The sequence below is a fragment of the Girardinichthys multiradiatus genome, chromosome 2 (assembly GCF_021462225.1).
Source record: "Girardinichthys multiradiatus isolate DD_20200921_A chromosome 2, DD_fGirMul_XY1, whole genome shotgun sequence".
Classification (NCBI taxonomy): Eukaryota; Metazoa; Chordata; class Actinopteri; order Cyprinodontiformes; family Goodeidae; genus Girardinichthys; species Girardinichthys multiradiatus.
The window spans coordinates 17,966,044-17,994,023 of record NC_061795.1 but is presented as its reverse complement, the minus strand read 5'-3'; the positions used below and the strand labels follow the sequence as shown (position 1 = coordinate 17,994,023).

The following is a 27,980-nucleotide window of genomic DNA, read 5'->3' as shown; positions in this document are numbered from 1 at the left end:
AAAGTTGAGGAGAGAGCTAACAGGAAGTCTTTTCCCTCAGGAGGAAACCATTCTGGTTGCTGTAAAAGCAGCCGACCCTGTGGCTTCTGTCGAGAAGGAATGCATGCACAGGAGACAGACAGACAGAGAGATAAACAGGAGCTCGTACTATACAGAGGATCACCCTCCACTCTCTCACACACTCTCACTCACCCATTGAGTGTGATTTCCTCCTCCTTCTCCTGCTTCTCTCTCTCTCTCTCTCTCTCTCTCTCTCTTTCTCTCTCTCTGTCTTGTGCACACACTTTCAGTTGCTGCGCTCTGACGGATGGGGATACACTGCCAAGGAGGACTAAGGGGTGAGAAGAGTGTGTTTCTTCTCCTCTTCTCCACTCTGGGGTGTTTTCTGGTTTTCTCTCAAGAGCTGTTAATTTCAGCCCCCAACCTGAGGATGAGGAGGATCTATTAGTGAGGAAGACCCAATAAAAGAAGTGGGAACAAGGAGCAACAGGGTGGCAAATTCTGTGACTGGCAGAGAAGCAGCAGATCTTTTCTTTTTCTCCAGGATCAATCAAGGTAACTAAAGAAAGCTGCTTAGCATCAAACGGCAACGACTATAATTTCCTCTTTTCTTGCCTCTGCTTCTAAACAACTTCTTTCCATTCAAAGCTATATTGTTTTCTCTTGGTTTTAGTTATTCATCCTCACAGAGCAGTTTTGTAAATGAGAACATGTGGTTTCTTTTCATTATAGTGATATTTCTCCAGTTTCCATGTTAGTTACTGAAGTTTCACTCCAGGCCGGCATTACTGTTTATTTCCCAAAGGGGCAAAGAATAATTCTCAGGTGGAAAGGAGACCCCGATCTGCAAGAAGAGGCAAGGACAGCTCTCTCTCATTGCCCGCTCATCAGCTGTCACTTTACACAGGAGGCAATTAAGCTGGATTGGCAGCCAACGCTGCCGGTAACTTAGAAACAGGCGTGTGGGAAGACGCACGGTGCCATATGATAGAATTCAGGGTGAGAGAGAGAGAAGCAGGGAAGGAAGGAAATTCCCTTTGTTCATTTACACAAAAGGCTATTCTTCTGTGAAAAATCCTGCCTTTGCCTGTGCGAAAACTTGCCCAGGAGCAGCAGTTGTGAAGCTTTTATGATTTTGCACGGAGGTGAGCACTGTTCAAGTGTATGCACTCCAACGGCTGACTGCAAGAAAGTGTGATTGTGTGTCTTACTAGCAGCTGTACAGAGAGTCCCTGGTGTCTGTTGCCCTCACCATTAATGACAACAGTAGAAAGGATTCGGTCTATGATCGTGTCAAACAAACTAAATAAAATGATTATCCTATACCTACCCTTGACTTGATGTCAGTTGGTATGCGTATTTCATACCCATTAAGAAATCATTCGTGTCCTTGTATTTCAACTTTTGCATGTCAGCTTATTCTTCTTTATAGTTAAATAACATCAATTCTAAAATCTTGCTTTTAATATAATATACACTCGCCAGCCAGTTCGGTAGATATGTCTGTCCACATGCTTGTTAACACAAAGAGCAAATAAGCCAGTCATGCAGCAGCATTTCAGTCCATCTAGACATAAAAAAGAGAATTTGCGGAAGTTCAACCTGAACATCAAAAACGTGAAGAAAGGCGATTTCAGGGACTTTGAATGTGGTGCATGGTTGTTGTTGCCGAAGAAAAAGATCTACTGATATTTTCACTGAAAACTGTCTGAGGTTTACAGAAAATAGTCAGAAGAAATACCCACTAAGTTGCAGTTGTTTGGATGAAAATGCCTTGTTGATGTCAGATGTCAGAGGAGAATAGGCAGAGTCTTTGGATATGATAGAAAGCCAACAGTAGCTTAAATAACAACTCACTGCAACCAAGGTATCCAGAATACCATCTCAGAACACCCATAATGAAGTATAGATGGGTTTCAGCAGCAGAAGCCCACACTAGGTGTTAGGAACAGGAAACGGAGGTTGTATTTCACAGAGTCTCAAAATTGCATACCATAATAGAAAAAAAACCCATTGCCTGGTCTAATGGGTCTCACTTTCTGATGCACTATTCAGATGTTAGGGTTAGAATTAGTAGGAAAAATGATAGCATGAATTCATCCTGCCTCGTGTTAATAATTCAGGCTGGTTGTCATGATGCCATGGTGTGGAGGATATTATCTTGGGTCTCCTAATACCAGTTGAGAATCGATTAAACACCACAGCCCACCTGGGTATTGCTCCTGACCACACGTATTGCCTTGTGACCAGAGTGTACCCGTCTTTTGATGGCAACATCCAGAAGGATATGGTGGAATGGGAGATTTGTTCAGGCTCTGTTTGCTTCTGTGACTAAGAAGCGAACTAACAAAGACCCTCCATGCTCACTTTTTATCACAAAGCTTTCCTGCAGCCATTTTCCGGCATGGATAAGATAAGAGCAGACGTGAGAGTTGGCCCAGGCGCTGGCAGCAAAGGAGGCCTTTTGATAAAGACTCAAGCATGGCATTAAGCTGTGAAGTTCTTTAAATATTTGTTGTTGGGTGGTAAGGCAATTATTCTGGATAGCAAGTGTTTGGACACGAAAGGAGAGATATGGCACAAGCCTCCGGTCTATTCATTTTAGTGACAGGAAAGTGCTGGTGTACGTTTAGTAGGATGTGTTTATACAGAGACCCCTAAAGTGAAAAATGAGCTTTTAAAACAGAATTACTCAGTGCAGTGGTTATGCTCACTCTGTGTTTGGTCTGGATTCACACAATCACAACCTGGTCTGTGGGAGAGATTGAAGACGTGAGGTCAGCATAGTCAGATTCAAACATCAGTCAATAGTTGAGGGCCACTTTCTGTGTCACCTGCCTTAAATACTCAGACAAAAATGTGCTGGCTCACAGACATGGTTATAGCAAGTCCTTCATGGCTCAGTGACGTTTCTGGCGAGGTTGCTTGGCAGGAGCCCCAAAGGTAAAAATTTGTGAGGTAAAAAAGGGTGGACAATTTTAAATTCAGAACAAATAATCAAAACCATGTAAAAACAGCAGAGCAGCTGGGAGGCAAACAATCCAAACAATCTTCTGGCTGAGGGAGACCATTTGATGCCTGAATCTCTAACAGAATGATCAGGAGAACAGACAGAAGTATAGACAGAAATCAACTGTGGTCACGATCAGCTTGCAGTGGTTCTTATCATAGTTCAGTAGAGAAAAAAAGAAAGAAATCATAACTTTTTAATTTCCCTAGAGGTACTTTGTTTACTCTGATAATCCTTGCACACCAAATCCTGTCATATATCAGATTAGAGAGCGAACATAGGAGGGTGTGTGAGTGAAGAGAAGCCAGGAGTCTGTCTGGGGTCACAGTAAGAATAAAGTATGTCCCACTTTATCTCACATTGAACAGATGTGTGCATTATGTCAGCTGTATAACTGCCTACAGGAAGTCAAATATAACCTGAGTGCTCTGCAGCTTATTAGGTAATAGACCTTTGTACTTAGCATGCCTAAGCCGTGGGCCTACTTGTAAGTCCCTTATCACTTCTACTCAGCATGATTTACCAATGTGCCAAGGATTATGTGCTACATCAACATTTTTATGGCACTGAAATTGAAACTTATTCTGAAAGTGCACAATAAGTTAAAAACTGCACACTTTTAGCGTAACGACGCAGTCTTAGATTGACAGATATGTGATGCAGAAATAGTCAGTTCTGCTGCAACAGTGTGCAGAACCAGTACATTTTATTTGTCCCTTTTTTATGTTTTTTCATTGCTTGTTCAACTTCCTGTTCATTTGCATGACTCTTTGCTTGCAGCTGTGCCAATACAAACCATGTGGTTTCCAGTTTGACCTTGGAGGGCAGGTGAACCACATATACCTTTAATATAGTTATTATTAGAGCTAAAACAAATGACATATTTAAAGGTTTACATTTGTTGTGTTAAGCCAACATTTTCAAACCTGCAGAGAATAAAATCAGGAATGCATCAATTCAAATTTTGTGGACAGTTTTTAGTCAACTGTTTTTGTAAAGCTTTGACCGGCCGATTTAGTGAGTTGAGCTGTTTCAGATTTCTCTTTAAAAATTATAAGAATATAAAAGAAGAATTCAATCTATTTTTTTTCAGCCTATTATTTATAAAAAAGCAAGGACTACATCGTACCTGTTTTATCTCTGTAGGCCTCCTCTAACAGCTCACTGATACTGAAAATAGGTCAATTTGAGTCTTTTTTATTCTGTGTAACCACCTCCACACCAAAGAGTGTTGTCAGCTGACTTTGTAGCGCTTATGAATGTTGCATTCCATAGCTTTAGGCCAACCTGAAATATATGCCATTTTTAACCTTTCATATCCTTCTCAGGTCACATGGACTGCCAGCTGTACTTCTGATGTTAAGAGGCAGCTATTTTTTCACATATGGTGCAAACAGCTGACAGAGTTTCTGTTAATACAAACAGAGAGACTGTAATGGAGAAAGCTGGATTGTTTGAGTCCTTGTCTATGATTACGTGTAGTCAGCTTTGTCTTACTTTTAAATGAATATGCTGACCTTCAATTAAATGTGAAATTTATGTTTAAATGATTTCTTCTGCATGGAGTTTCCATGTTCTCCGCGTCCATGCTTGGGTTCTCTTTGGGTACTCCGGCTTCCTCCCACAGTCCAAAAACATGCCTGTTAGGGTAATTGGTCTCTCTGAATTACCCTTAGGTGTGTGAATGACTGTGTGCGTGGTTGTTTGTGTGTTGCCCTGCGACATACTGGCGACCTGTCCAAGGGTGTACCCCGCCTCCCGCTCATAGACTGCTGGAGATAGGCACCAGCTTCCCCGCGACCCACTTTGGAAGAAGCGGTAGAAAATGACTGACTGACTGACTTATATAGTTGTTTTCATGGGTTTAAAGCCAATGGAGGATTTTCTGAGGTTTTGTGTGAATAGCTTCTAAAAATCATGTCTCTTTTTTGGCACACCATATTGGATCTTGGAGCAATATCCGGTAGTGAGGGAGAGGAGCTAGCCACCTCAATACCACAGAAGAAGCTCTGAGATGTGTACACCTTTGAGCAAGAACTGTAGCGTTGGCAATCCAGTCGGGTCAGCTGTGTCTAGCATGACTGTTTAAAAAATCCTTCTTTTCGTTTTTGTTAATATCGCCATTTGTCTACCTGCAACATTCCTGACAGATTTGTTATTAGACATTCATAAGAAGAGTTTTTTTCTGTACAATGCCTAGGGGACCACCTTCCCTCATTATCCACTGGGAATCCTCCCTTTTCTCAACCTAAGCAAACCAGGCTGGTTGTAAAGGCAGCAGAGAGAGAGATAAAGAGCTGAATGTTTATCCTGCCTGTTGTTTGAATGTTTGATTTTTGAAATCAAGGCACAGCTTTTCCAGTGTGAATTAGGTGGGAAAATTTGATGTAACTCTGCTAAGCTGAAACAACATAAAACTGTGTGAATGAAAGAACTTCAACCCTGCATTCGCCCCATTTTCCCTCTTGGATTAGATAAAATAGATTAAAGCAGATATCTTTCATTCAAGGTTTAACGAAAGTCTGATTATGTCTGGAAAATTATGATTCTCCTGAAACATTTGAAGTGGTCCTGATCCTGCACAGCTAAATCAAATAGCTGAATTACCTACTGCATGCAATCAGGTTGTACAAAAACCTACTAATGACCCAATTAATTGATTCAGCTATGTTGAACTACAGAAACATCTAAAGGTTGCAGGACACTGGCCCTCAAGGGCTGGCCTGTGATAGCCCTGGATTAGAGCTGAAACAGTTGAATAATAAGATTGGTGGACATTCATTTGTTACTTCGGGCTTTGATTCTAATCAGTAGAGGTAGATTGGTTGTTTGGCCTCGTATTTGCAGTTAAAATGGATCCTTTATATCCAAATCGGTAAATATGTGTACATTTAAAGTTTAACATTAGAATTAAACTGTGATTCAATTATAAATATTAACAAATTTAATGTTAATAGTTAAAAATAGCTAAAAAGCCAAAGATCACAGTTCTGATCTACCATCGTTTGAACATTTTAATCAAAACAACTGCGTTTATCAGATTTGTCAAGAGTCCTGGATCTCGCAACCCATCATCCACCCCTCCAATAAAATCCTAACTCATTGAACCATTTCCAACTCAGAATTTAACCGATTAATAAACACCAGCAGCAGTCAAATAATTACATTCCCCGGCCCCCAAAAATAAACAGCGTGTGGCCACTCGGTGAGCAAGGAGGTATCTGCAAACTCTGGTTTCATTTGGTTTATCTGTTCTGTCATCAAAACACCTATCTCCAGAGGGTTCACACCAGGTTCCCCTGCCCTTAGCCTAACTCTATGTGTGTGTGTGTGTGTGTGTGTGAGTGAGAAACTGCAGCTTCAGTGCATTATCTCCAAATAGATGCCTGTGTCTTTAATAGACAACGCAAAGTTAGAAAGTGAGACGTGGTGTGCTTGTTTTTCTTCTGGGTGTCTATAGTTGTATGTAGGCAGCATTGCCTGTGATGGCAACCTTCCCACATATCAGACTCCAAAGAACAGATGATAATCTGGAAGACACGCTCTCTGCTCATCATTCCTCGGGATTTACAGCAGAAAGTTATGGTGGTATCATTATAATCTCTATGTTAATATCATTAGTTTCATCAAGTGGCGAAATTATGCATCCCCACCTTGAGGTTTCTTCTGACAGTTCTCTTAACATGCATGCAGGATGTCACAGTTTTCTCCTTCCTTCTAATAAAACAACTAAGAAGTTTTTTTTATTATTATTACATCTCAGTGGTAATATAATACGGTGCATTTCATTACATCACCATCCTCTTCTGTATGTCTGCGGGTTGCTTTGAGCTTCCTTGCTGTAGATGTTTTTTTTGTTTTTTTCTTATGGAGTGGGCGGAGGAGTTTGGGGATCAGAGAGGCATTTCCTCTGTTTGTGCAGCTCCAAAGATGAATAATCAAATGATAGACAAGCTGCTGCAGCTCTGACGAAGGTCTGCCCGGTGGCTCTTTTGAATATTAATGCAGTGTTTGCTCTGTGTTTCTGTACATCTGTATCTCCGTTGAAGCACAAAACGGAGGAAAAATTACCTGGGCTCCTCTGAGCAATTTACCAGCCGAAACAGTTAAATCATACATGAACGATCTGCCACAGGATGACATGCAAATATTAATGAAAATATGGAGGGGTACAAAGGACAACATATCACAACTGAGTTAACCCAAGGATCCATTTCTGAAAAGAAAAAAAAAAAAAGAACCTCTAAGCATACTTAAAGTCACCGCAAATTGTTTTTAATGTGTTATAGTGGTTTTTAACAATATTTTTCCCCCTTGAATTTTTTACAGTCACAATTTTCTTTATGTTTCATTGAGATTTTAAGTTATAGTATAATATCTAATATAGTGAAAAGGAAGGAAAATTATACATAGTTTTTAAAGTTAAAAAATTGGAAAAAATTGTGTGCATTTGTGTTTACTCCCCTACGTCATTTCGTTGTAAAAAAAAAAAAAAAACTTTTTTATTGCAATCAAAGCTACATTTGCTCTAGGGTATGTCTACAAGGTCCTGGAAGTTGTTTTTTTTCCCTTATTTTTATTTGCAAAATAGCTTAAACCAAGTCAAATTAAAATGGAGAGCATATGTCAATGTCAATTTTCACTTCAACAGATTCTCAAATTGTTTATGACTGTAGTACGTTTCATTTTAGTTCTCACTATATATTTAGGGTCATTGTTCTACTAGAAGGTGATCCTATGCCCCAGTGTCATTTTTACCAGCTTTCCCGTCCCTGCTAAAGAAAAGCATCCCCACAGCATGATGCTGCCACCAGCACGTTTCACTGTGACGGTGGTTGGTTCAGGCTGATGCGCTATCCTAGTGTTCCACCATTGCATGTAGGCCAAAAATTTAGCTTTTGGCCTTTATATAATACACATTTTCATGTACATTCTACCCGGAGCACCTTTTTTCATGTCTTTGCTGTGTCTCCCACATGGCTTGTGGCAAACTGGCCAATATTGTCCAGTTTGTAGCTGTAGTAGCTGTTGTGTCAGCAGCTTTTATACAAATTTTTAGACAAAACAATGCTGAAAAAACATGTTTGATTGATCATTTTATTTGAACTGCTTCTTGGTCTGTCACATAAAATCCCAAAGAAATATATGGAATTTTGTTTTTGTAATGTAATAAAATGGGAAATATTTTTAAGAGGTGCGAATGATTTGACAAGGCACTGTATAAATCTTTATCACACAGTTGTAAATTGTTACTGTTAGTGATAAGTAAGCAAGTAAGTGCATTACCCTGTTCAGATTTAAAAATCTAGTTTTAGAAGGTGCTAAAACCTTGTGTATTTACCTTCAAAAGCAACATTGGGCTTTAAAGCCAGATGTGGCATCCTTTAATATGGAGCATAAACTTCAAGATCAGAGAGCCCCTATGTCCTTACAGACTCTGTGTTGGCTGTCATAAAAAAAATTATCCCACAACTCTTTAAAGTGTGATTTCAAACTGGTTTATCTTGAGCTGTTTGCGACGAGCAGCAGGGGGACATGTAGTTCAGACCCGAACAAAACAAAACTGTGCATGAAAACTGTGAGCTGTGAAATGATTTGTTAAAGAGAATACAGAAATAAGGTTTTCTCTGCATCTGCAAACAAAGAGCTTTTGATTTTGTTTTCTGTTTGAAATCTGTTGTTTCTGTTAAAAGATGCCAGTGTTCATTTATTGCATGAGTTTGCATTTACCTCTGTTTAATATCACATCAACAATCTGTCAAAAGAAATGGGAAACAGATCTTATGTAAAAACCCTATCCCACTGATTAAGAGGTGTTAAAGGGAGTAGTAGCTGTTTGTGACTGGCAGCTGTGATGTGTAGATAAGGACAAAATTCATGCTAATGTGATTTTTGAATAGAACAAAGATGGCCTACCTTTTCTATGTCCTATGATACAATTGACACATTTAATATTTGAGGTAGGAATGTCCAGATTCTACTCCAAGTATGGATTCAATGCATTTTGAAATGATGAGTATTGGAGTCCCTGACTAAGCTCAACTCCTGATACTTGTTTTATTGTGCTGTGTGGGGATTTGTGTCAGTTGTACCTCCAACATTCTATGCAGCCATGCTTTGCGCAAACAATTTTTAAAAGTCGTAGCCAACAATTGAGGGTTATTTTGTGGTTTTAACAAATATGTGTTTTTCCTAACAGTGTAAATGTTTTTAACCATTTGCAATAACATTCACTGTGAAAGAAAGCCTGCACTGGCTTCTGGTGCTTACTGTCGATCTGCGTCATGGGACCCAAACAGCTGTCCTTGTGGGGGTGGGTGGTCAAGAAAGCAGCTGAAACGCTTTCTGATAAATTGTATCCTGTTTAAACGAGGCAGAAAAACATCATTTGTTTTGTCTGCATAAAAATAAATTATATTCAAACATTTTAAAAGACAAATTATGAATGGTTTATATCAAAACAGAGAAACACTTCAGCAAGTTGTTCATTGTGAAGGCAACATTTACAGTAGACAGACAAGTGTTTATTGAAGACTGCAGCTCTATGTGCTGAGTCAGATATATCCTTTGAAACATAAGATTGCCTGCAGAATCTCCTCTTGGGACAATATTTGTGGCTCACATAGAATATGAATATTGATGTCTGCTGTATGCAGAATATGGTTGGGCAATGAGTTGCGGGGCAGATTCATAATACGAAGGTACTAATAAAAAACGTTATTTTTCAGCACCTTTGTGCAGGATTATCAATGGGGATTTAAAAGCTCACATTTGCATCCATGCCAAAATAACCCCTAATTGGGCTATCCTTAATTTAAGTATTGCTTTATAGCCTTACTGTCTCTCCTAAAGCCAAACCCTAGTTATCTTAAGCTCCTTTACAAACCTTTTCCCATTTATGTTTTATTGAATCTGTTTTTCTATCTACTGGTGATTCCCTGTGTTAATGGCTACAACCAATGTCCGAGTTCTAATCAGTCAACCCCTGTGCGTATGTGTCACAAATGTATTTTTGGCATAACATTCAGCTAAAATCTATTTTCAATCCACAGGACATGCTTTTATAATGAATCAGATTTGTTAATATAGGGAAAAAAAGTACAAATTCTGATGTTGATCTTTGCATTGCAAACACAAGGTTTCTTGTCTGCAACATACTGGGTCTGTTGGGATTGATATAGCGGCATCTCTTTTCCCTAATCACCACTGCTAAACTTCATTGTTAAAAGGGAGTAAAGGTGACACAAAAATTGGTATAAAGACAGGAAAGCATTAATGTGGATAAAAACTGTGAGTTCTGGAGGTTTGGACTCCTGTTTCTGCTGAGATTAACCATTGGCAAATGTAAAAGCAGAATCACCGTCCGCTGAATCTGCTGAGAATGGGTTGTTTTTGGGGGTTTTTTTTGCATCTTGCACATGCTCACCATGCAAACAGGGATGATATGCTAAATAAAGCCTCTCTATAATCCATGAGTCATTATGGACTTAAATGACTGTAATATAACGGCTCGTTCTAATCCATTTCGACTATAATTATTCATAATTTAAATAGGCACAAAAAACACATTCATATAATTTCTGTCAATAATAAAAAGTCTGTTCAGTTTTGCAGAGCCTTGCAGCAGCAATGTAAGAGCTCAGAGTTGAACCTACTGGCATTTGGGGAGCATTTGAGGACATAATAGGAAGTTATTATTGACAGACTGCCAAAATGAGGTGGGTCAAAACCAGGACAGCCTCGTTAATGAGGTGTGATCCCACTGCGATCGTCAGTCAACCAGTTCCAGTAATAATCGCTGGAACAGAATACAAACAGTTTCTTGACTTCTACGATATATTTTTTTTACTGGCTGTTCAAACCGACTGCCAAAACATCATTAGCATTTGGCTGAGGAGGAGTGTGAAGTATTCTCCCATCTGAGGTATTCTTGGCTGCGTGGTACAGAGTCATCTGTTACCTCTGGTGTTGGTGACCTCTATCACCTCGAGATGACCGGGAGCTCTCCATGTCCACCCTGCATATATTGTGACTATTCTCAGGGCTGAGCAGTATGCAGTTTAGTCTGCTGTGTGAGGGGTTATCCGAAGGTAAACCTTTTCTTGGCATGATAATGTTTTCTATCCAATGCAGTCACATAAAAGTCACTGTGGATTAAGAGTTGAGACTGTTTTTTAACGATTGGATGCAGTGTTGCATTAGCTAATAATTGAAACACTTGCAAAGCAGCTCTTCAGTGACATTTTGTTCCCATTGGATTATACTGCAGAGTACTCAGGCAATTTTGAAATCATTTATATATTGACCACACCCTATCGTTAGCTTTAATGCACTAAAAGCTTTAGTCCTTAAGTTTCTACTTCTACTTCTGTCTCAATTTAAAAAAAAATTGTCTTCCATGCCTCCCTTTTATCTCAGATCATTTACAGATTTCATATGACAAAAACATAATTTTTTTTCAATCTCCAACCAGAAAACTATGCTTCTGTTGCATCTTTGTTTTGAATCATCTCCTCTGTTTTTATTTCGTCCCCTAGGATCACATTGACTAACAAATTGGACTTCTGAATCACAAAGACGAGAACTTCTGGTCACTGAATTCAATGAAAGGCAATGAGAAACTTGTGCATATTAGCGTGTTTGGGAATAATTTTAAAAAGAAGCTGCCTACATCTGGATCATACACAGATCATTTTATTTTTTCCAAATGCCAGTTTTTAGGAGTGTTTCCTCCTTGCTTTGGTGGAAGAAGTAAAACAAGAATATTTATGCCACCAACGACAATACAAGAAAGGCCTGACTATTTTAGCAGTTTTCTTTAAGTTGCCATGTCTTGCTTTGTTTTTCTGGCATTTCTGAAATTCCCTCTGGACCACTTGTCTTTGGGTAGGAACTATTTTAAATCTCGGGGTCAGCTGATGATGACAGGGAATGTTTCCAAGAGAAACCAGATGAGCTCTGCGTGTGGTGTTGAAGCAAAGTCAGACAAACAATGCTGGGTTTTTGTCTGGGATGTACTGCCATGTCTGTCTGCATCACAGACACTGAACGTCTGCAGGATACATCTCCCCAACTACAGGGCTAAAATAGGTCCAGTTATTATTGCATGAGTCACAGTCTCACTACCATAGAAAACAGACTCTGAATGCCAGAGAACCAGATGAGGACTTAACTGCCAGCAGAACGCTCAGAACCATGATGGAAGTGTAAGTGCTGGAAGACGCTTCTGAACAAACACTGGAAGGCTTTCTGCGGCTTTGGATGTTACAGAACTGTGGAAAACTACTTGGTGATACAAGAAATATAAAGGCTTTACGCAAACTGTTTAAAGTTTTTGTAATGTTAAAAAAATATAAATTTCTCAACCTTTAGCATAAGATATATTCTTTATTATTCAACTAAAAAACAAGCAGATCTGGAACAACTTGGTTGCTTAAGTGTTCACACCCTTAAACACATACTTTAGTGAAGCACCTTTTCACCACTCGATTTCACCATTTAATCCTCTTTGATATAAGTCTATGAGCATCCCATCTCTTAATTTGACAATATTTGCCCATGTCTCGCAATTGTTCTGCCAGATCAAAAGGATATATCTTGTCCACAGTCCTCTTTAGTTGACCCCATAGATATCTTGTCAAACTCAGTTCTGAAGTCTGGCTAGGACATTCCAGAACTTTGGTTTTCTTCCAATGAAGTCATTCCTTTGTTTATTTTGGGGGCATGCTTGGTAACACTGTAATACTGAGAAATAAAATCCATCTTCGTGTTCACCATTCCAGCAAACAAGTTTTAGACCAAAACTGACTGGCGTTGAGCACTGTTCTTAATCCCATCCACCTTCACAATTAGTCCAATTCCATCTGAAGAAAAGTAACCCCAGAGCTTCAGTCTTCCAGCATTACTATTCAGTCCATCTGTTTGGAGAATACAGCAGATGGTTGTGTCATGAAGAACACAACCAGTACCAACCAGAAGTTTCTGCAGCTCCTTTAGTGTTACTGTTATTCTGTTGGCAGCTTTCCTGACCAGTTCCAGTGTTTTTTTATCAGTTATGGGCAAACATCCAGTTTTTTAATGTTGCTGTTGTTCCATAAATGATCCAATCACTAAGCAAATGCTGTAACATTTCTGGTATCTTCTCATAACCAATACTTTTGTACTTTGATGTTTAGCTAAAGGACGCAAATAAACACCCTAACCATAACTTTATTTACGATTAATCAGATTCTCTAGAATTGATGTCAGGGTTCTACCCAGAGCTGTGAAGACAAGAACTGAATCAGAAGGTGCTTAAACAACATATTAGCTTTAAAGGTTTGCATGCGTATGCAGCAAGGTTATGCAGTTTATTTATTTTATTCTGCTGACTAGAGCAGCAGATGTGTCAGAAAGTTCTGAAATGATTTATCATGGTCTAATTTTTTATATCAAAATCCTGGCATCTACACATTTTATACCCACAGTCTAGCTGTGAAAGATGCTGCTACAGCTCAGCTGACACAAATCAGTTAAGTATTAATGCAATGAATTAATCAGTTGATTCTTCAGTTTAAAATGAAAATAAAATGTTCAGAATGTAAAACTGAAAAACTGGTTTAATCACCAATGGTTTTAGAACAAAAATGACACAAAGGACACATTCATAAAAAATATTGTTACTTATCCAGTGTCTTACAAAGGAACATGCCGCATCAAATGTTCTGAATCACATAAAATCCAAGTGTTTGTAGATTTCCACCGTCTTAGATTGGCTTCCAAGAACTCTCATTCCCCAGCTGACTTTAAGACCTTGATTGTATAATGAATTCAACTTATTAAACTCCAGTAGCTGTCTCATTAGCTACCTCTCTCCATCTGCATGCATACATTTATCACCCTGGAAAAAGTACTGATAAACGAATGGCCCAGTGGTACGTTACCATTCGGCACAATTAGACTTCTCATATTAGCTTGTTAGTTTCAACTATAAACTGCATAAATTACAAATAAAGATCAGATTGTTCCCTCTATGTCTGATGTTTGTTAGAGAACATTAGTAAACAAACAAGCAGCCAAGAGGTACATTGTCACTCTGGAGGAGCTGCAGATGTCCTCAGCTCACTAGGGATAATCTGCTAAAAGTACAGCTATTAATTGTGCATATCACAAATCTGGCTGTTATTGACCAGTTTCACACAAGCTGTGTATGTGACATAGCAAACATAACAAAGACGGTGCTCTGCTCATGTAAGACAAATATTTTAACTTTCTGGGCATTAGACAAAATCTCAGTGAACACATTATCCTCGCTGTGATACATAGTAGTGGTAGCATGAAGCTGTGGGCATTTTTTCAATAGTAGCAGAGGAACTGGTCAGAGTTGAGGGGCAGAGGGTGGAGTTGACTCTAAATGCATGCCACACTTATCAGATCGTTTTATTTGTAAAAACATTTGAAAGCATCTATCAGTTTTCTACCACTTTACAATCATGCAATACTTTGTATTGGTCTATCATATAAAATCACAACAAAATACAGTAAAGTGTGTGCTTTTAAGGTGATAAATCATAAAAACATTGTACAAAGGTAATGTATTTAATAGCAGAAGTCTATGTTGATTGGCTATGAATACATTTGCAAAGCACTGTACAATACTATAGAAATCTCTGAAGTGATTGGGACTGAAATTACTGTATAACCCTTTTCACTGATTAAAGTCTCACAATGAATATTTAGGGTCAGATTTGGGGTTTTATGGATATGGATTTAAGGCAGCAGCTTTTGAAGAAGCTTTTCTGAAGAGAGCAGTTCCATTAGAGGAGATTTATCTTCAAATACTGTAGATGCTGATATTATCTGCTATGAAAGTTTATTTGGAGAAATCTTGACGGACATAAAATGTAAGGTGTTTTTCTGCCTAGCTATTTGGGGTTGTGGGAAGATAAGCCACATTTTCCAGTCTGGCATATAGAACCAAAGTAACAAAAGTTGAAACACTAAGTTGATTTAGGAAGCAGGATGGTTTCCATCACATGGCAGGTAGTGATGGAGCAGACCTCCCGCAGTTTAGAGTTTGATTACACTTGTTCTTCCTCTTGTTAACCTAACAAACCAATTCAGTAACAACAAGACAAAGACCATCCATGCAGCTAAGCAGTAGCACTGCACAATAGTTGAGCTCATTATTCTGCCAAAGTGGTCAAAGTCTGCCCAACAAGCGCTATAGCAACCCCTGTTGATTTTCCCCCTCAGCTTTTTCCTTTAAAGGTGGACTATATTAATTTCCTGTATAATGCATTGTGGGAGCTAATTATGAGGTGGTACATTCTTCCCTGCGTCTTCTGTGACGTCGACGTTTCCCCGGCGACATCAATCTACTCGACCAAAACATGCTGCTGCTGCCTCTGGGCTTTATTTGATCTGGAAATTGTATTCAGTGTCATATAAAACAAAAACCGATTCTGTTCATTCTGGTTTTGTGTGAAATTTATGTTTAGTTCTGCAGCTGTTACACTGTAGGATCAGCTATTACTCTGGCTCTGCTTCATGAGTTTATAAAGAGACAGCACGTTAAAAACACAAGCGAGTCGTCTAGTTTTGCTGGGTGTCTCTAAATGATTCACTTAATTCATTATCTTGTTATGTTAACTAAATAACTTATATATGTGCAAGTTTTTCTGTATTTAAACACTAATATGTTGAATCCTAAATACTGTAGCTAAAGCATACATCTTTTTGGCATTAGTGATTTAGATTATTATTACGGCATGCCATCAGATCCTGTTCTATTTTTCATCTTGTCTTAAAACACTACTACTATAGTAAGGGAATCAGATCTCTCTCTTGGTTTCTGATTGATTCACAGGGTGCATACATTATATATAAGCTGCAGCAGGCAAAACTGTAGGGCCTTGTAATATTCATAGTTCTGCCTCTGATAAACGCTTCCCGTTCATTAGGGGGAAGCACAGCATTCCCCCTAATGAACGGGAAGCACAGTGTTCTTTTTATGATCCAAATTAATCAGAAAAAAAAAAGAATTGGGACTTTTTTTCCATCCACTTCAAGAAAAGCAATGAGCGATGCTAGTTATTCTCCCAGAATGACAGAAGACAAGGATAAGGACAATAGGGCAAAATAAGGACTGTCACTGACATTTTAAATGAAGGAAGAAAAATTGTAAAAGCATGACAACAATTGAGAGGCAAGCAACAAAGACAACATTTGGTTATAGACTGTGCACACATTCACAGCATCCACTCTTGCTCCAGAAAGAGTATGTTTGTTTTTGGCTGCAAGCACTGCAATGAAGAGGTGTTTTATGGTTTCCATGGAGATTAGGAGAGCTTTGGATTATGTATCAAAGGTAATAGATGGCTCATTATGGAGAGGAAGTTTCATGATGAACTTGTAATGAGGTAGCCACCCGAATGAGCTGACCAAATGAAGATGCACGGAATGCGGAGTGCTTGAAGACGGAGGCTAGCCAGCAGAGCTGTTGGCTGGACAGAACTTTGAGCAGAACTTCAGGACACAACGAAAGCACTTGTTCTTCCTTCTAATGGTCATTCTTTAGATAACAGGGTGGATTATTTTCAGATGCAAGTACACACAGCATGAATACAAGACTGCTGTGTTTCTGTTTCAACCATCTTCTTAGCCATGTCTCTGAGTTTAACTGGATGTACTAGCAGACAGGCAGATAACAAAGCAGTGGATCTGCTGTGAAAAGCAGTGGTGCATCTCCGGGTTAAAGCAGTAATTGAAGAAGTGGAGACTACCGCCCCCCTGAACACAAGCTGGTGAAGAGACAATGGTGACAAAGAAGTCACGCTGACTTTTTAGCTAAAGCCTCTTGCTGCTTGGGCTTCAAGAAATCTAACAAATGATGCTCCCTTTTTAAATTCAGTTGTATCTAAAGAAGGACACTACTTCTCTGATATCATCCAGACAAGAGAAGTGCAAAGTTTGATGCACTAACAGCAAATCCACACCTATTCCTGACACTCTTCATCAGCTGTGCCTCATATAGTTTGTCCTCTCTATGCACATTACAATAATTAGATCCCAGGACAGCCTCATGGTACTCAGAAGGACTTTTGAGAGAGGCTCTAATGGCATGCAAAGTGAATGAAAGCCAATTTATTATGATGACAGTCATAAGAAGCATTAATTAGGCAGAGGGCTTATTGCAATTGATCAGTCCTTGGACACAAGCCCATCAGCAGAGCTTCACTCGGGTACTCATCATGTGAAAATGGAGTCTCATCGCTAACCTGTACTTCACTCTGGATGCTCTTGGGCTCATTAGTTTTACAGTGATTGATGCTTCACATGAACATGGATTAAGACCAGAGCAGCAGTGTGAAGAAGAATATGCATAAATATCCTTCAATGTTTAAGAAAATAATGGTATAATGTTGCTCAAGATAAGTGGCTATACTTGTTCTAAAAAAAAAGATAATGTTGTAAAAGTTGCTTAGATAAACAAAAGATTGGATTTCAGACCACACAACTACCATGTTTTTAGAAAGCATATTAAGAAGTCACGCACGTTGAAGTTTTTATACAAAAAGAAAACTTGGAGCAGGATATCCATGAGATATGGCCAGTGTATCATTGTGTCTAATCTCTAAATAGCCCAAAATATTCCACTGCACATTCCTTCATTACACCGCTGACAGATCTGGGTCTCGTGCTGTGTTGTGATGAAAAGTGTGTTAGTTTCACGGTGGTTGCCGCAGTAATTGGTCACTTCACATTCATTTCTTCTCATTGGCTACAGCGAGAAGCATGCAGATAAATAAATTAGCTCCCTGAGATTTTCTTAATTATGAGTTCAGAGTTTTTTTATTTTACATATTTGTATTCAGAACTTTTGAATATAATCAGATAGAGGCTAATAGATTGCTGTCAAGCTCTTTATGTTTGATCTACACAAACATATATTGCACAAGCATTGCTGTTCTATTTTCACTCCTTCGGAGCACTTCACTGTTCTGCATGCTGTATTTGCCTTCCTGTATATTTACACTACATGTTCCGCTTCACTACCATCAGACTCCTTACACAAACCCATCAAACGCTCACTTCTTTGCAAACAAGTGCTGCACCGTGAACCTTATCATTTTATAGCTGAACAGCGCAGGTAGCTGTGTATGTTTTGTGACTCCATGAAAAATGGTGTACAATAGCCTTGTAAAAGGCAACAGCTGTTGACAGAAAACAGAAGTGTGTCTAAAAAGAGGGGGATTCCAAGCCTTAGCTGACATACTGTCATCTGAAACTACACTAAAGCTGTAGTGGAAAGAAAAAAAGTGGTGAAATCTATATGAAATGCCACTCTAACAAGGCTCCTGGGACCCCAGCAGCATGTGTTTCTCCAGCAGGAAGAGCTTTACTGATCAAAGATGTGTTTAAAGACTCCTGCACACAAAGCCAAGCCTGTTGTGCTCCACAAACATATTTTCCATATTATGGTCACGGATTGGCTTGGTCATGTGCAGCCATCGGTCAATGATGTCTAGACTGCAAAAGATGCAAAATAACCAGAGGGAACTCTGGCAGGTACAGCAAAAGTTGGATCCTCTGAGGTCTTTCCAACATATTTGTTTATCCACTGAGGCTCAATTAAGCAGGCATATTTTTTCGATAATATATTTATTAAATTAACTCTCGTGGTTATAAGTCACATAAAAATATTAGCAGATGGTTTAGAATGAAGCAGAATACAGGTGACAGATCAAAGCTGAACAAGGAGGTCTTCATAGGTGTTTTGACTCATACATTTATTCAAATCAGGTCAGAATAGAGCTCACTCTAATGCTGATGAACAGCTGTGACTGCGCGTGTTTAACAGCTCTGATCTCATGATGATATTTTTATTACATGAGTCAATGCTATTTTTTACTGTGAGACACCACTGTGCTCCTTATTAACTGCCGGCATATGATGGTGCTGCTTTTCTTGGTGTTCTTTTTGGAAACAGAAATGTGTGTCCGATTTCTGATCTCCAGTTATTAGAAAGCTTTGACCTGCAAATGTTGACTTTAGGTAGTTAGGCAAGAAATCTATGTTTGTTCGTTACACCTCTTAACTCTGATTTATGAACCAGTTTTTATCCATATTAGAGGATGACCTGCTGTCATCCTCTAATGTGGTACGATTTGTACTTTACTACACTGTCAAAGTTCTGATAAAGTGCTGTGAAAAAGTGTTTGCCCAATTTGCAGATTGTTTTAGCTTTTTGTGAAACTGAGAAAAAAAAAAAATGCACAAAGATATTATTCAAACACTGCACCCAATCATGGCTGCTTTAACACTGTCTTTTGTTACATCTATGAACAATTGTAATGATGAGACAGGTTGAAACATAAAATGGGATTTTAGCAACAAAAAGTTGATTTGAAAGAGATATCCCTTCATGACAACCACCTTTAGTGTTTAATAGAGCACCCTTCCACTGTTACTACCTGCTGCAAGCATGTTACATAGCAAGACACCAACTGCATGCAGCCATCCTGAGAAATCTTAGCCCACTTCTCATAGCCAAAGGTCTCCAGTTCAGTAAAATTCCTAGGTTTGTGTGCTGCAACACCTTTTTCAAATCCCAGAGATTTTCAATATAGTTCAAGTTAGTGACTCAAGTATCATCCAGGATTTCCTCATAAACCAAGCTTTGGTGGAATTGTCTTGTTTGAAGACCCCAGCTTCACCTTCCTCACAGGCGGCACAACATTGTTCTGCCAGAGGAAGCAAACAAGTCCCAGAGCACCACTAGGCCATCACCATACTCCACTTCAGGTATGGTGTTCTTTCTACCTTATGCTTTATTCTTCTTCCTCCAGACCTTCCTGCTCCTCTTTGGTTTATTTGCCGTGGTGGTCTACTTCTTGGAGTTTAGGCATGGTGCCTTTAGCTTTTAGTATTTGCCTCCTGCAGTCATTTGAGAATGACTGCAAAGAATGTTGTTATTGTACCTCCAATAGCTGAGTTTTTAGTTCCAGTAAAAATGTGCTCATTCTCACCCCTGGGCTTAATAAACTGGCCCGTCTGCTCCTTTGTCCCTAAACAACAAAAACAAAAACAAAAAACATCTTGCTTAATATCAGTGTAAAAAAGTCATTTTAAAATTTTACATTTGTCTTAATTTGCAGAACATATCAAAATATTTCTATGCAAATGCCTAAAACAAGCTCTTTCAAATTTTTCACTTCTTTACTGAGATTTGCTTGCATTTGAAAGTGTATTTCTCTTCAGCTGTACCTGGAATCACGAATTATAATGCTAGCTGAATTATAAATATACTTTTAAAAACACATATAGCAAATTTCTTCATCAACAATGAATATTTAAAAGCTTATTTATTCTCAATCACACTCTCCAGCGATACGGTAGGAATACATAAAATTGTCCATTTATTCAGGTTAACTTTAATATCACCTGTAATGTCACATCGACTTACATGAACAAATGACACAATACATTAAAATAATACTAACATAAACTGTTAGAAGTCACTTGTGTTTAACGTTCACTGTGATGACTGGCAGCAGGAGCTCGGTGCCGATAGTCCAGTCAGATCTCTACCGGGCTAGCTTGCTGGCGGAGGCAAGCGGGCAGGCAGTTACTATCGGATCGGAAAACTCCGAACACATCGGAGCACGTTTGAAATTAAGTGATGTCTTGATAAATCAAGCAGATATTTCACGTCTACACAGTTATATTCCCGCACTAAAAAGATTGTAAAAGTTCATTTGTGTCACAGAAAGTGTAATTTTTCACAGTTTGCTCACAGCTTTTGCCACTGTGGTCCGCCATGGCTGCCCCTGCTTGACCAAACCGCTTCGACCCGCAATGAATCATGGGAAAAGACGGACCGCGAAGGATACCCACAACTCATCCTTCAAATTGGGCAAAAGAAGGACACATTTGTCGCCCGCATTTGACAGACCTTCCGTGTCGCGCTGTGACATAATCGACCCACAAATACGGACTTGGAAGGATCCAGCCCTTGAATTGGGACACACCCTCGGCCTGCACATGGATCCTCCTCCTTCCTGTTTATTGACCAATAGTAGAGGAGCTGGAGAGAAGATGGCAGCCCTCCTCATTTGCATAATGAAGGAGAAATGCATACGGTAGAGGAAAAAGACAGACGAGGAAATGTAAAAAGAACAAAGGCATGTGTAAGGAAAAGGAAAAAGAAAATATATGTATTTCTGCTTTTATTTTTAATTTTGTCAGGATCGGTCCTCCATACTCTACTGCCGCACCAGCACCGTGCCTCAGTATAAATATTTATAGGTACATATTGGATTTATTGTGTTTTAGTCTGCAAACAGAAGGCGTATTTACTTTATTGTCAGCACATTCAAATTATTCAATAGCTCATTGACATAATTTGTAAATCAGCATCAAGAAATGCAGTGACTAATGCCTTTGATGTGTAGTTTCCTCTGGTACTCTTAAAGGAACAAATTTGCCCTCGGACAGAAAGGTGTATGTCTAAGCAGGTTGTGCCAGCATCTCATTAATATCACTTAACTTTAGTGGACATAGGACTGTGACAAAGCTTCGAATGCTAACTTTAAACTGAAACAGTAGAAAGAGGAATGCATAAACTCCCATAATGCCTCATTTATAAGCAATATGCTCCTCAGCAGCTTCATAATCCAAACTCTGACACTGTGCTGAAGGAGCAGATTCTTTGGAATTTATTAAATATTTTATTCAAACATCACTTTTTTCTTGGAACACTGCAATTTTATTGCATTACTAGCATTTGTTTTCATGTTCAAACAAAGTTATAGAATTGCACACCCGTGGATGTTTAGCTCTGTTGTCATCTCTGCTCTCTCTGACATAAAAAACAAAAAACAACATTAAAGTTGGGTGCCAGAAGCACACATGATCTTCCTTCTATTTTCAATGTTTTGCAGTACAAGCATGCTTGATCTGTCAGTGTTAACTACTTCTAAATAGATATGTGCTGAAGAAGTAAAATTGATGTGTTTAAGGCCTAATGAGGTGAATTCCTTATGGAAATTTAAATTATGTTGACTCACAAAAATATTCACACCCCTTTAACTTTTCCACATTTTGTCATTTATAATTTATGAACACTGATGTGTTTTATTTGTGAAAGATTTACACGATTTTTTTAAGTTTTAAAAAACAAACTTGTAAATTGAAGCATGCACTTCTAATCTGGTCCCTTTACTCTGATATCCATAAGTAAAATATTGAAACCAACTGCTTTGAGAAGTAATACTTACCAAATTTTGTCCCATGCATTTAATTCCATTGCAGTTTAAATACAACCATTGTTGACGAACAGAAGTGCTATTTGTAGTTTTCCACAAGCCATGTAGGGGACACAGCAAAGTTGTGACAGAAGGTGCTGTGGTCAGATGAGAATAACTTGCAAAATGTTTTCTGTGATGCCAAACTAAAACTGCACATCACCCAGAACCCAACATAGCCATGGTGAAACATGGTGTTGGCAACATCATGCTGCAGGGATGCTTTTCTTCATCAAAGATGGGGATTTGGTCAGATTTGAAGGGAAGATGGCTAGAGCCAAATACAGGGTAATTTTGTAACATAAACCTACTAGAAAGATTTAAGATTGAATTGGAGGTTGACCTTCTGTTAGGACCCGAAGCATAAATACTATAACGCTTAACATAAAGCCAGAACTACAATAGTATGGCTTAGATTAAAGTATGTTGTATAAAGATGTTAGAGAAAGACATTTAAGTGCTACAAAAGCTGGCTTTACAATATTTGGATTGAGGTGGTGGGCTACACATGAACAACACACAATTTTTGATTTTTATTTAGAGAGGAATGTGAAAAACCATGTACAATTTATCTTAGACTTTGTGATTATTTACTTTGGAATTCCAAAAATACCAGAAATCTTTGACTATTTTTATACATGAACAGTGTTTTTGGGACATTTTAAACCCCATCTTTATTGCTGTGTGTTGATCTACATAGAATCCCAATTAAATACATTGAAAGTTGTAGCTCGAATGTCACAAAATGTGAAAGGTTCAAGGGATGTGAATACTTTAGCAAAGCACTAAAGCAATTACAGCAACTTTTCTTTTTTTTTGTTACTCTGACTACCTCCAGATTATTTGCAATAACGTATTCTTCTTGTAATTAGTGACCTCCTCAGACCTCTGTGGCCATCCTTGTTGTTTGGCTGCTGATTGTTTCACAGCATGCCCCTTAGGCATTTATTGGGTGGGGTCTCTGTGAATTCTTGTTCTTCATGGGTGCCTCTTTTGAAGATTTGGCTTTTTCAAATGTTCTTTCAAATGTTCTTGATCAGTTTTATGGTACTGTTGACTTTATTGTCCTGCAGAGGAGGCAGCTGCCATTGGGAGAGGGCTGTTGTGATTGTGTTCCCAAAAAATACTTAAGAGGTAGGAGGAGTGTGTCAAACTGACATCTGGATGGATATCAGGATATAGATGATTCACTGCAGCAACCTGCTAAAACAATTCAGCTGTCAGTTTGTCTTTGTGCCTGTTCTGTCTGATCATTTGAACTTACTAGAAATAATAAGTAAGACTGAGCAGCAAACATAAACCCTGGTTTAACCACTGTCAAAGTTCCCGTTTCAATTAAGCTGAATCCCCAGAATTTTCTGTTACAAGAGATTTGGGACACATTTAGGTAGGCATCAGCAGTATTTGCCTGCCAGACAAGCTGTCCTCCCTGTTAGGTAGAATGCCCAGAAACTCAAATCAAATATCTTAATCTTTTCTCTCCCTGCTTGTCTTGTTCCCATCAGGAGTCCTGTCTCCCAGCAGCAGCCATGTGAGAGGAGCTGACAGCATGCAGAGGATGCCCATATCCAGTTAAAACAGAGCAGTCCTCCCCCTCTTCTCCTCCCCACGTGTTCCCTCCCTCCTTCCCACATGAGGACGGGAAGATGACTATCACCAGCCGGCAGTCCTTTAATGTCCTGACGGTCATCTTCCTCCTACTGTCCACTGCAGGTATGTGAAAGTTAGGATTGCGGCCATCACTGAGTCAAACCCTCAAATGTTTGACTTTGTCTCATTAGAGGGGTCTGCAGACACTCCTGTGTGGGTTTCAGTGTATGTTTATTTGTGTGCCCTAAAATATAGATGTCTTTCAGAAACAGTCTGTAAGATTTAACATAAAATGCAGACAAAACTGTTAAAAGTGCACACGTCTTATAGCTAGAAGCTGGGAGCTTTATTAAAACCAAAATAAAACTGTTTAAACATATAGTTGCTTTTATTCAAAACAAAAAGCATTTGCTTACTACTGTTATAAAATTTTTTTATTGTAATACATTCAACTGCTGTAAAATTTCATAGTACTTTTCAAATCCATATTGCACAGAATATGCTGCTGTTTCAGCCTTAGTAGTAGGTCGGTTAGAGGTGATTGCTGTGTTCTGTGTGCTGCATACAATTAGAGAAACTCCAATACTTCCTCTTAAGGACATAAATTTGTAGAAGGGTATGTTGGAAAGTCTTAACAGTTTTGCAACCATAACCTTGGAATACCTTAATACTGGTAACCGGCCCATGTTTAATAGTGAGACAAATGAGCTTCAAGCAGTGATCTCTTTTAAAATAACAGCCTAAAATAAAGTTGTGTATCAATAATCAAGTGTGGATGTGTGCAAGTAAATTCTATAAATGAATCAGACTGTGTTTTAGTCAGAAACACTGAAGTACTATATAATTTATCTTAATATTCTAATATGCAAGTTTACTCCACTGTTTTGAAGAGTGAAACAAAAACTAAATTTTCTTTCAAATGAGAGTTGAAGTAAATGGATCATTGACTTTAATGCCTCAGTGTGGCATATTAACTTTCTGATATTCAGGAGCTTTTTGCTCTCCTCTCATAGAACTGTGGCGGTTTTCAGACTGCAAGTTGTAAACTGCATTGTGAAAGGCCACCTGTTAACTGCGGCCTGAATTCCAAGAGGTATTATTGAAAGTAAGCAGGGGGGTGTGTGTAACAGTGGCGCTAGCATCCAGAGGGCAGCTGCTTTTCATGTGAGAAGCAAGAGACTTCATGGTTCACGTGTTGCTGCTGACGACTGCTGTTACCCTCACAGCCAGTTCACAGCCAGTTCCGACCACTTCAACCAACATGCCTTTCACATGTTCCTTCCTCTGTTCTACAGAGCTGCTTTATTTTAACCTCTGCTGCAAAAGTTAAGCTTGGTAAAAAGAAGATTGCTGGATACACCAAGCCTCATTACCTTCTTAGGAAGCACTCTTTCACATACTGATCAGTCTTTGTCTGAGACTACTGAAGGCCCTCTGTCTAAGTGGACCTTGGAACTAAAATCAGAGCAAGACCTATTTCATTATCAACACTAACAGATTTTAAGGCTTAGCTGATGAAAGGCATTTCCTGACACAAAGAGGAATTACTTATAACTGAAGTGATATGAGAGCACTCCATGCAACAGGCATCCTTATATTCACGCTTTGACTGATGATTATGAAGTGCAGACACCGACAGAGTTAGAGTGCAGCAAATCATATTAGCATATCCACAAACAAGTTGCATTCAAGAACAGTGTCTAACAATACATTACCTTGCAAAAATGTCAATACATATGCACCTTTTTCACATTTTTCAAGCATACCTCAAAGAAAAATTTGGTCCAACCAATGGCCTTCAGAAATAAATGCTTTTGTAAACAGAATTAACCTGTGTGTAATTTGCTCTGAGTATAGATGCTGCTGTTAGCAGCATCTATACTCAGATCTATACTCAGATTAGTGAACAAACAGCATCATGGAGACCACAGAACACAGCAAAGAGGTCAAGGAGAAAGTTTTGGAAATGTTTGAAGCAGAGTTTGGTTATATTACAACATTCCAAGCTTTGGACATCTCTCACCATCTCTCAAAACTACCAAGACATTACTTTCCACTTAAACTGACAAGTCATGCAAAGAGTGCAGTAATCTGAGACACTGGCAGGAAGTCCTAGGAGGACTAGGAGAATCTGGCCTTAGCTAGGGCTTTCAAATCATCCTAACACACCAAATTAATGACATATATTAAAATGTTTTAAGATTAGTTTTTTTTTAAGGTTTTTTTATTCTTGCTGTCTATTATTGAGAAAATATAATGCTTTATATATAAAAGTAATTCAAATCATCCTTAATTCATCTTTCAGCAGAAACATTTATTTATATCAACATCAAATTGAGAGGCACACAGCGGCGCATTAAGATAGGCCATTATAATAAAATGCAATAATTACATGACTGAATTAAAGGTACATACTTCCATAAAGGATATTAACAATTACACTAAGTGTTATCTTGTTTACTGTTTTGCCAAACAGGCAAATGGCATCTTATTTTTTTCTAAATGAGGGCTGAATTGCCCCATGCTTATTAGTTTTACTCTAATGAAGGAAGTTAAAATATTATTCTAAAATATTACATTACGTACCCTGTGCCTTCAAGAAGTGTTGCTGTTATGATTTGGGGTTGTTTGGTTTTTGGTTTCAGGTTTTTTCCTTATATGTTTTTCACTGCTCAAGTTTGGAATCATGCTTCTGTTTATTATTTTCCTGTTTATGCTTTTGTTTCATGTTTTTCTAGTTATAGTTCCATTAGTTTGTTTCCTTGGATTTGCGTTTGTTCAAGCCATGTTTTGCTCCTGTCACGTTGTGTTTTCTGTTAATTATCTTTATCCGGTTCACCTGCTCCAAACTAATCTGTCTCCTAGCTCCACCTGGTTTACACTCCATAAATACACACCTGTTCTGTCATTCGGCGCGGAAACATTTAATTTCTCAAATCATGTCTTGTTTACAGATCATGCTCATGTCTTGCTTTTTGGACCATGCCACGCCTGTCTAGCCACCCTGTTATTGTTTTGTTCCTGCCTCTTCTTGTTAGAGAGTTTGTTGTTAATTAAATCCTTTTTTTACTTACCGTCACGCTGCCTACTAGTCTGCATTCTAGGGTGCTATATCTCGCAAGTCCTAACAGTTGCCACTGTATTGAGTATTTTTCTTGGTATTGGTGTCAAATTTGAAATTTTATAATCGTGACAACTCTCGTTAGAAAACCCTAGAGTTTGTGGATGTAACATGACAGAATATGAAACACTTCAAGAAGCATTAATACTCTTACAAGGTACTTCATACCCTTGTTTCCCTGCAGTATTTAAAGCAACATTAAGCCTTTAAAGTGTTATTCTGTGTTAACTCTTAAGCATAACTCTAAAGCATAATTCATATATCACACACACAAAGGCAGCATCAGCTGTTTAAGTTTTCTTTATGAGTATGTATAAGTATTATGGGTAAGAGAGCAAGTGCTTGAGCTCATTATGGGTATGAATAAATGTCCTCTGTGCAGTTTTTATACCACAGCACAGCTGTCTCACTGGAAACTGCAATATTTTTTTCTTGGCCTTATTATTGTAAATAAAAATTAAACGATGCCAAGAAGCTGATGCTGACTGGCATGTTTTATTGTTAATTAACGTATTGTTTTTTTTTTATAGTTTTGGATTGTTATAAGATAAGGTCTGAGCTTGTTTTCAAGTAGATTCCCAAGATTTCAATGTGAGCTAAAAGGTTATTTCCTGCCAGATTGCAAAAGTTATTTTGTTTTATTTTTCCCAGTAAGAAACAAGAATGCAGAGTTTTATCTCCATCTGAAGTTGTAGGAACCTGACAGCACGGTTAAATATGAATGCAAATAAGTCAAATTACCATTTGCTCACTCTAGTTTTCTTTCACTTTATAAAGATCTTACTCTTCTCACCTTGTTCCTTTAGATTCCACCAAAAACAGAGGCAGACCTATTATGATTTTAAAGTATTGTCCTTCTAACTTCTACCAAAACAGTATCCAGGAATTTAGTCGGAATTTTTTCAAACCACTTTCTCATACGTGTGTGAGGGTTTTGTTTGGTTTTGCCATGCAAGGCTCCTCTATGTTTATC

The 27,980-nt window shown here is 38.5% G+C and overlaps 1 protein-coding gene across 2 annotated transcripts in view; it reads left to right on the top strand.

Annotated features, from left to right (window-relative positions):
• Positions 1 to 316: 316 nt before the first annotated feature.
• shisal1b (shisa like 1b) overlaps positions 317 to 27,980 on the top strand; it is a 53,733-nt gene continuing 26,069 nt past the window's right edge. The window contains exons 1-2 of one of the 2 annotated variants that reach the window (XM_047348878.1): positions 317 to 555; positions 23,802 to 24,009. In XM_047348878.1, coding sequence (XP_047204834.1) covers positions 23,943 to 24,009 — 67 coding nt within the window. In that variant the 5' untranslated portion in view covers positions 317 to 555; positions 23,802 to 23,942. The remainder of the gene's footprint in view (positions 556 to 23,801; positions 24,010 to 27,980) is intronic. The other variant, XM_047348887.1, reaches the window with a different exon arrangement.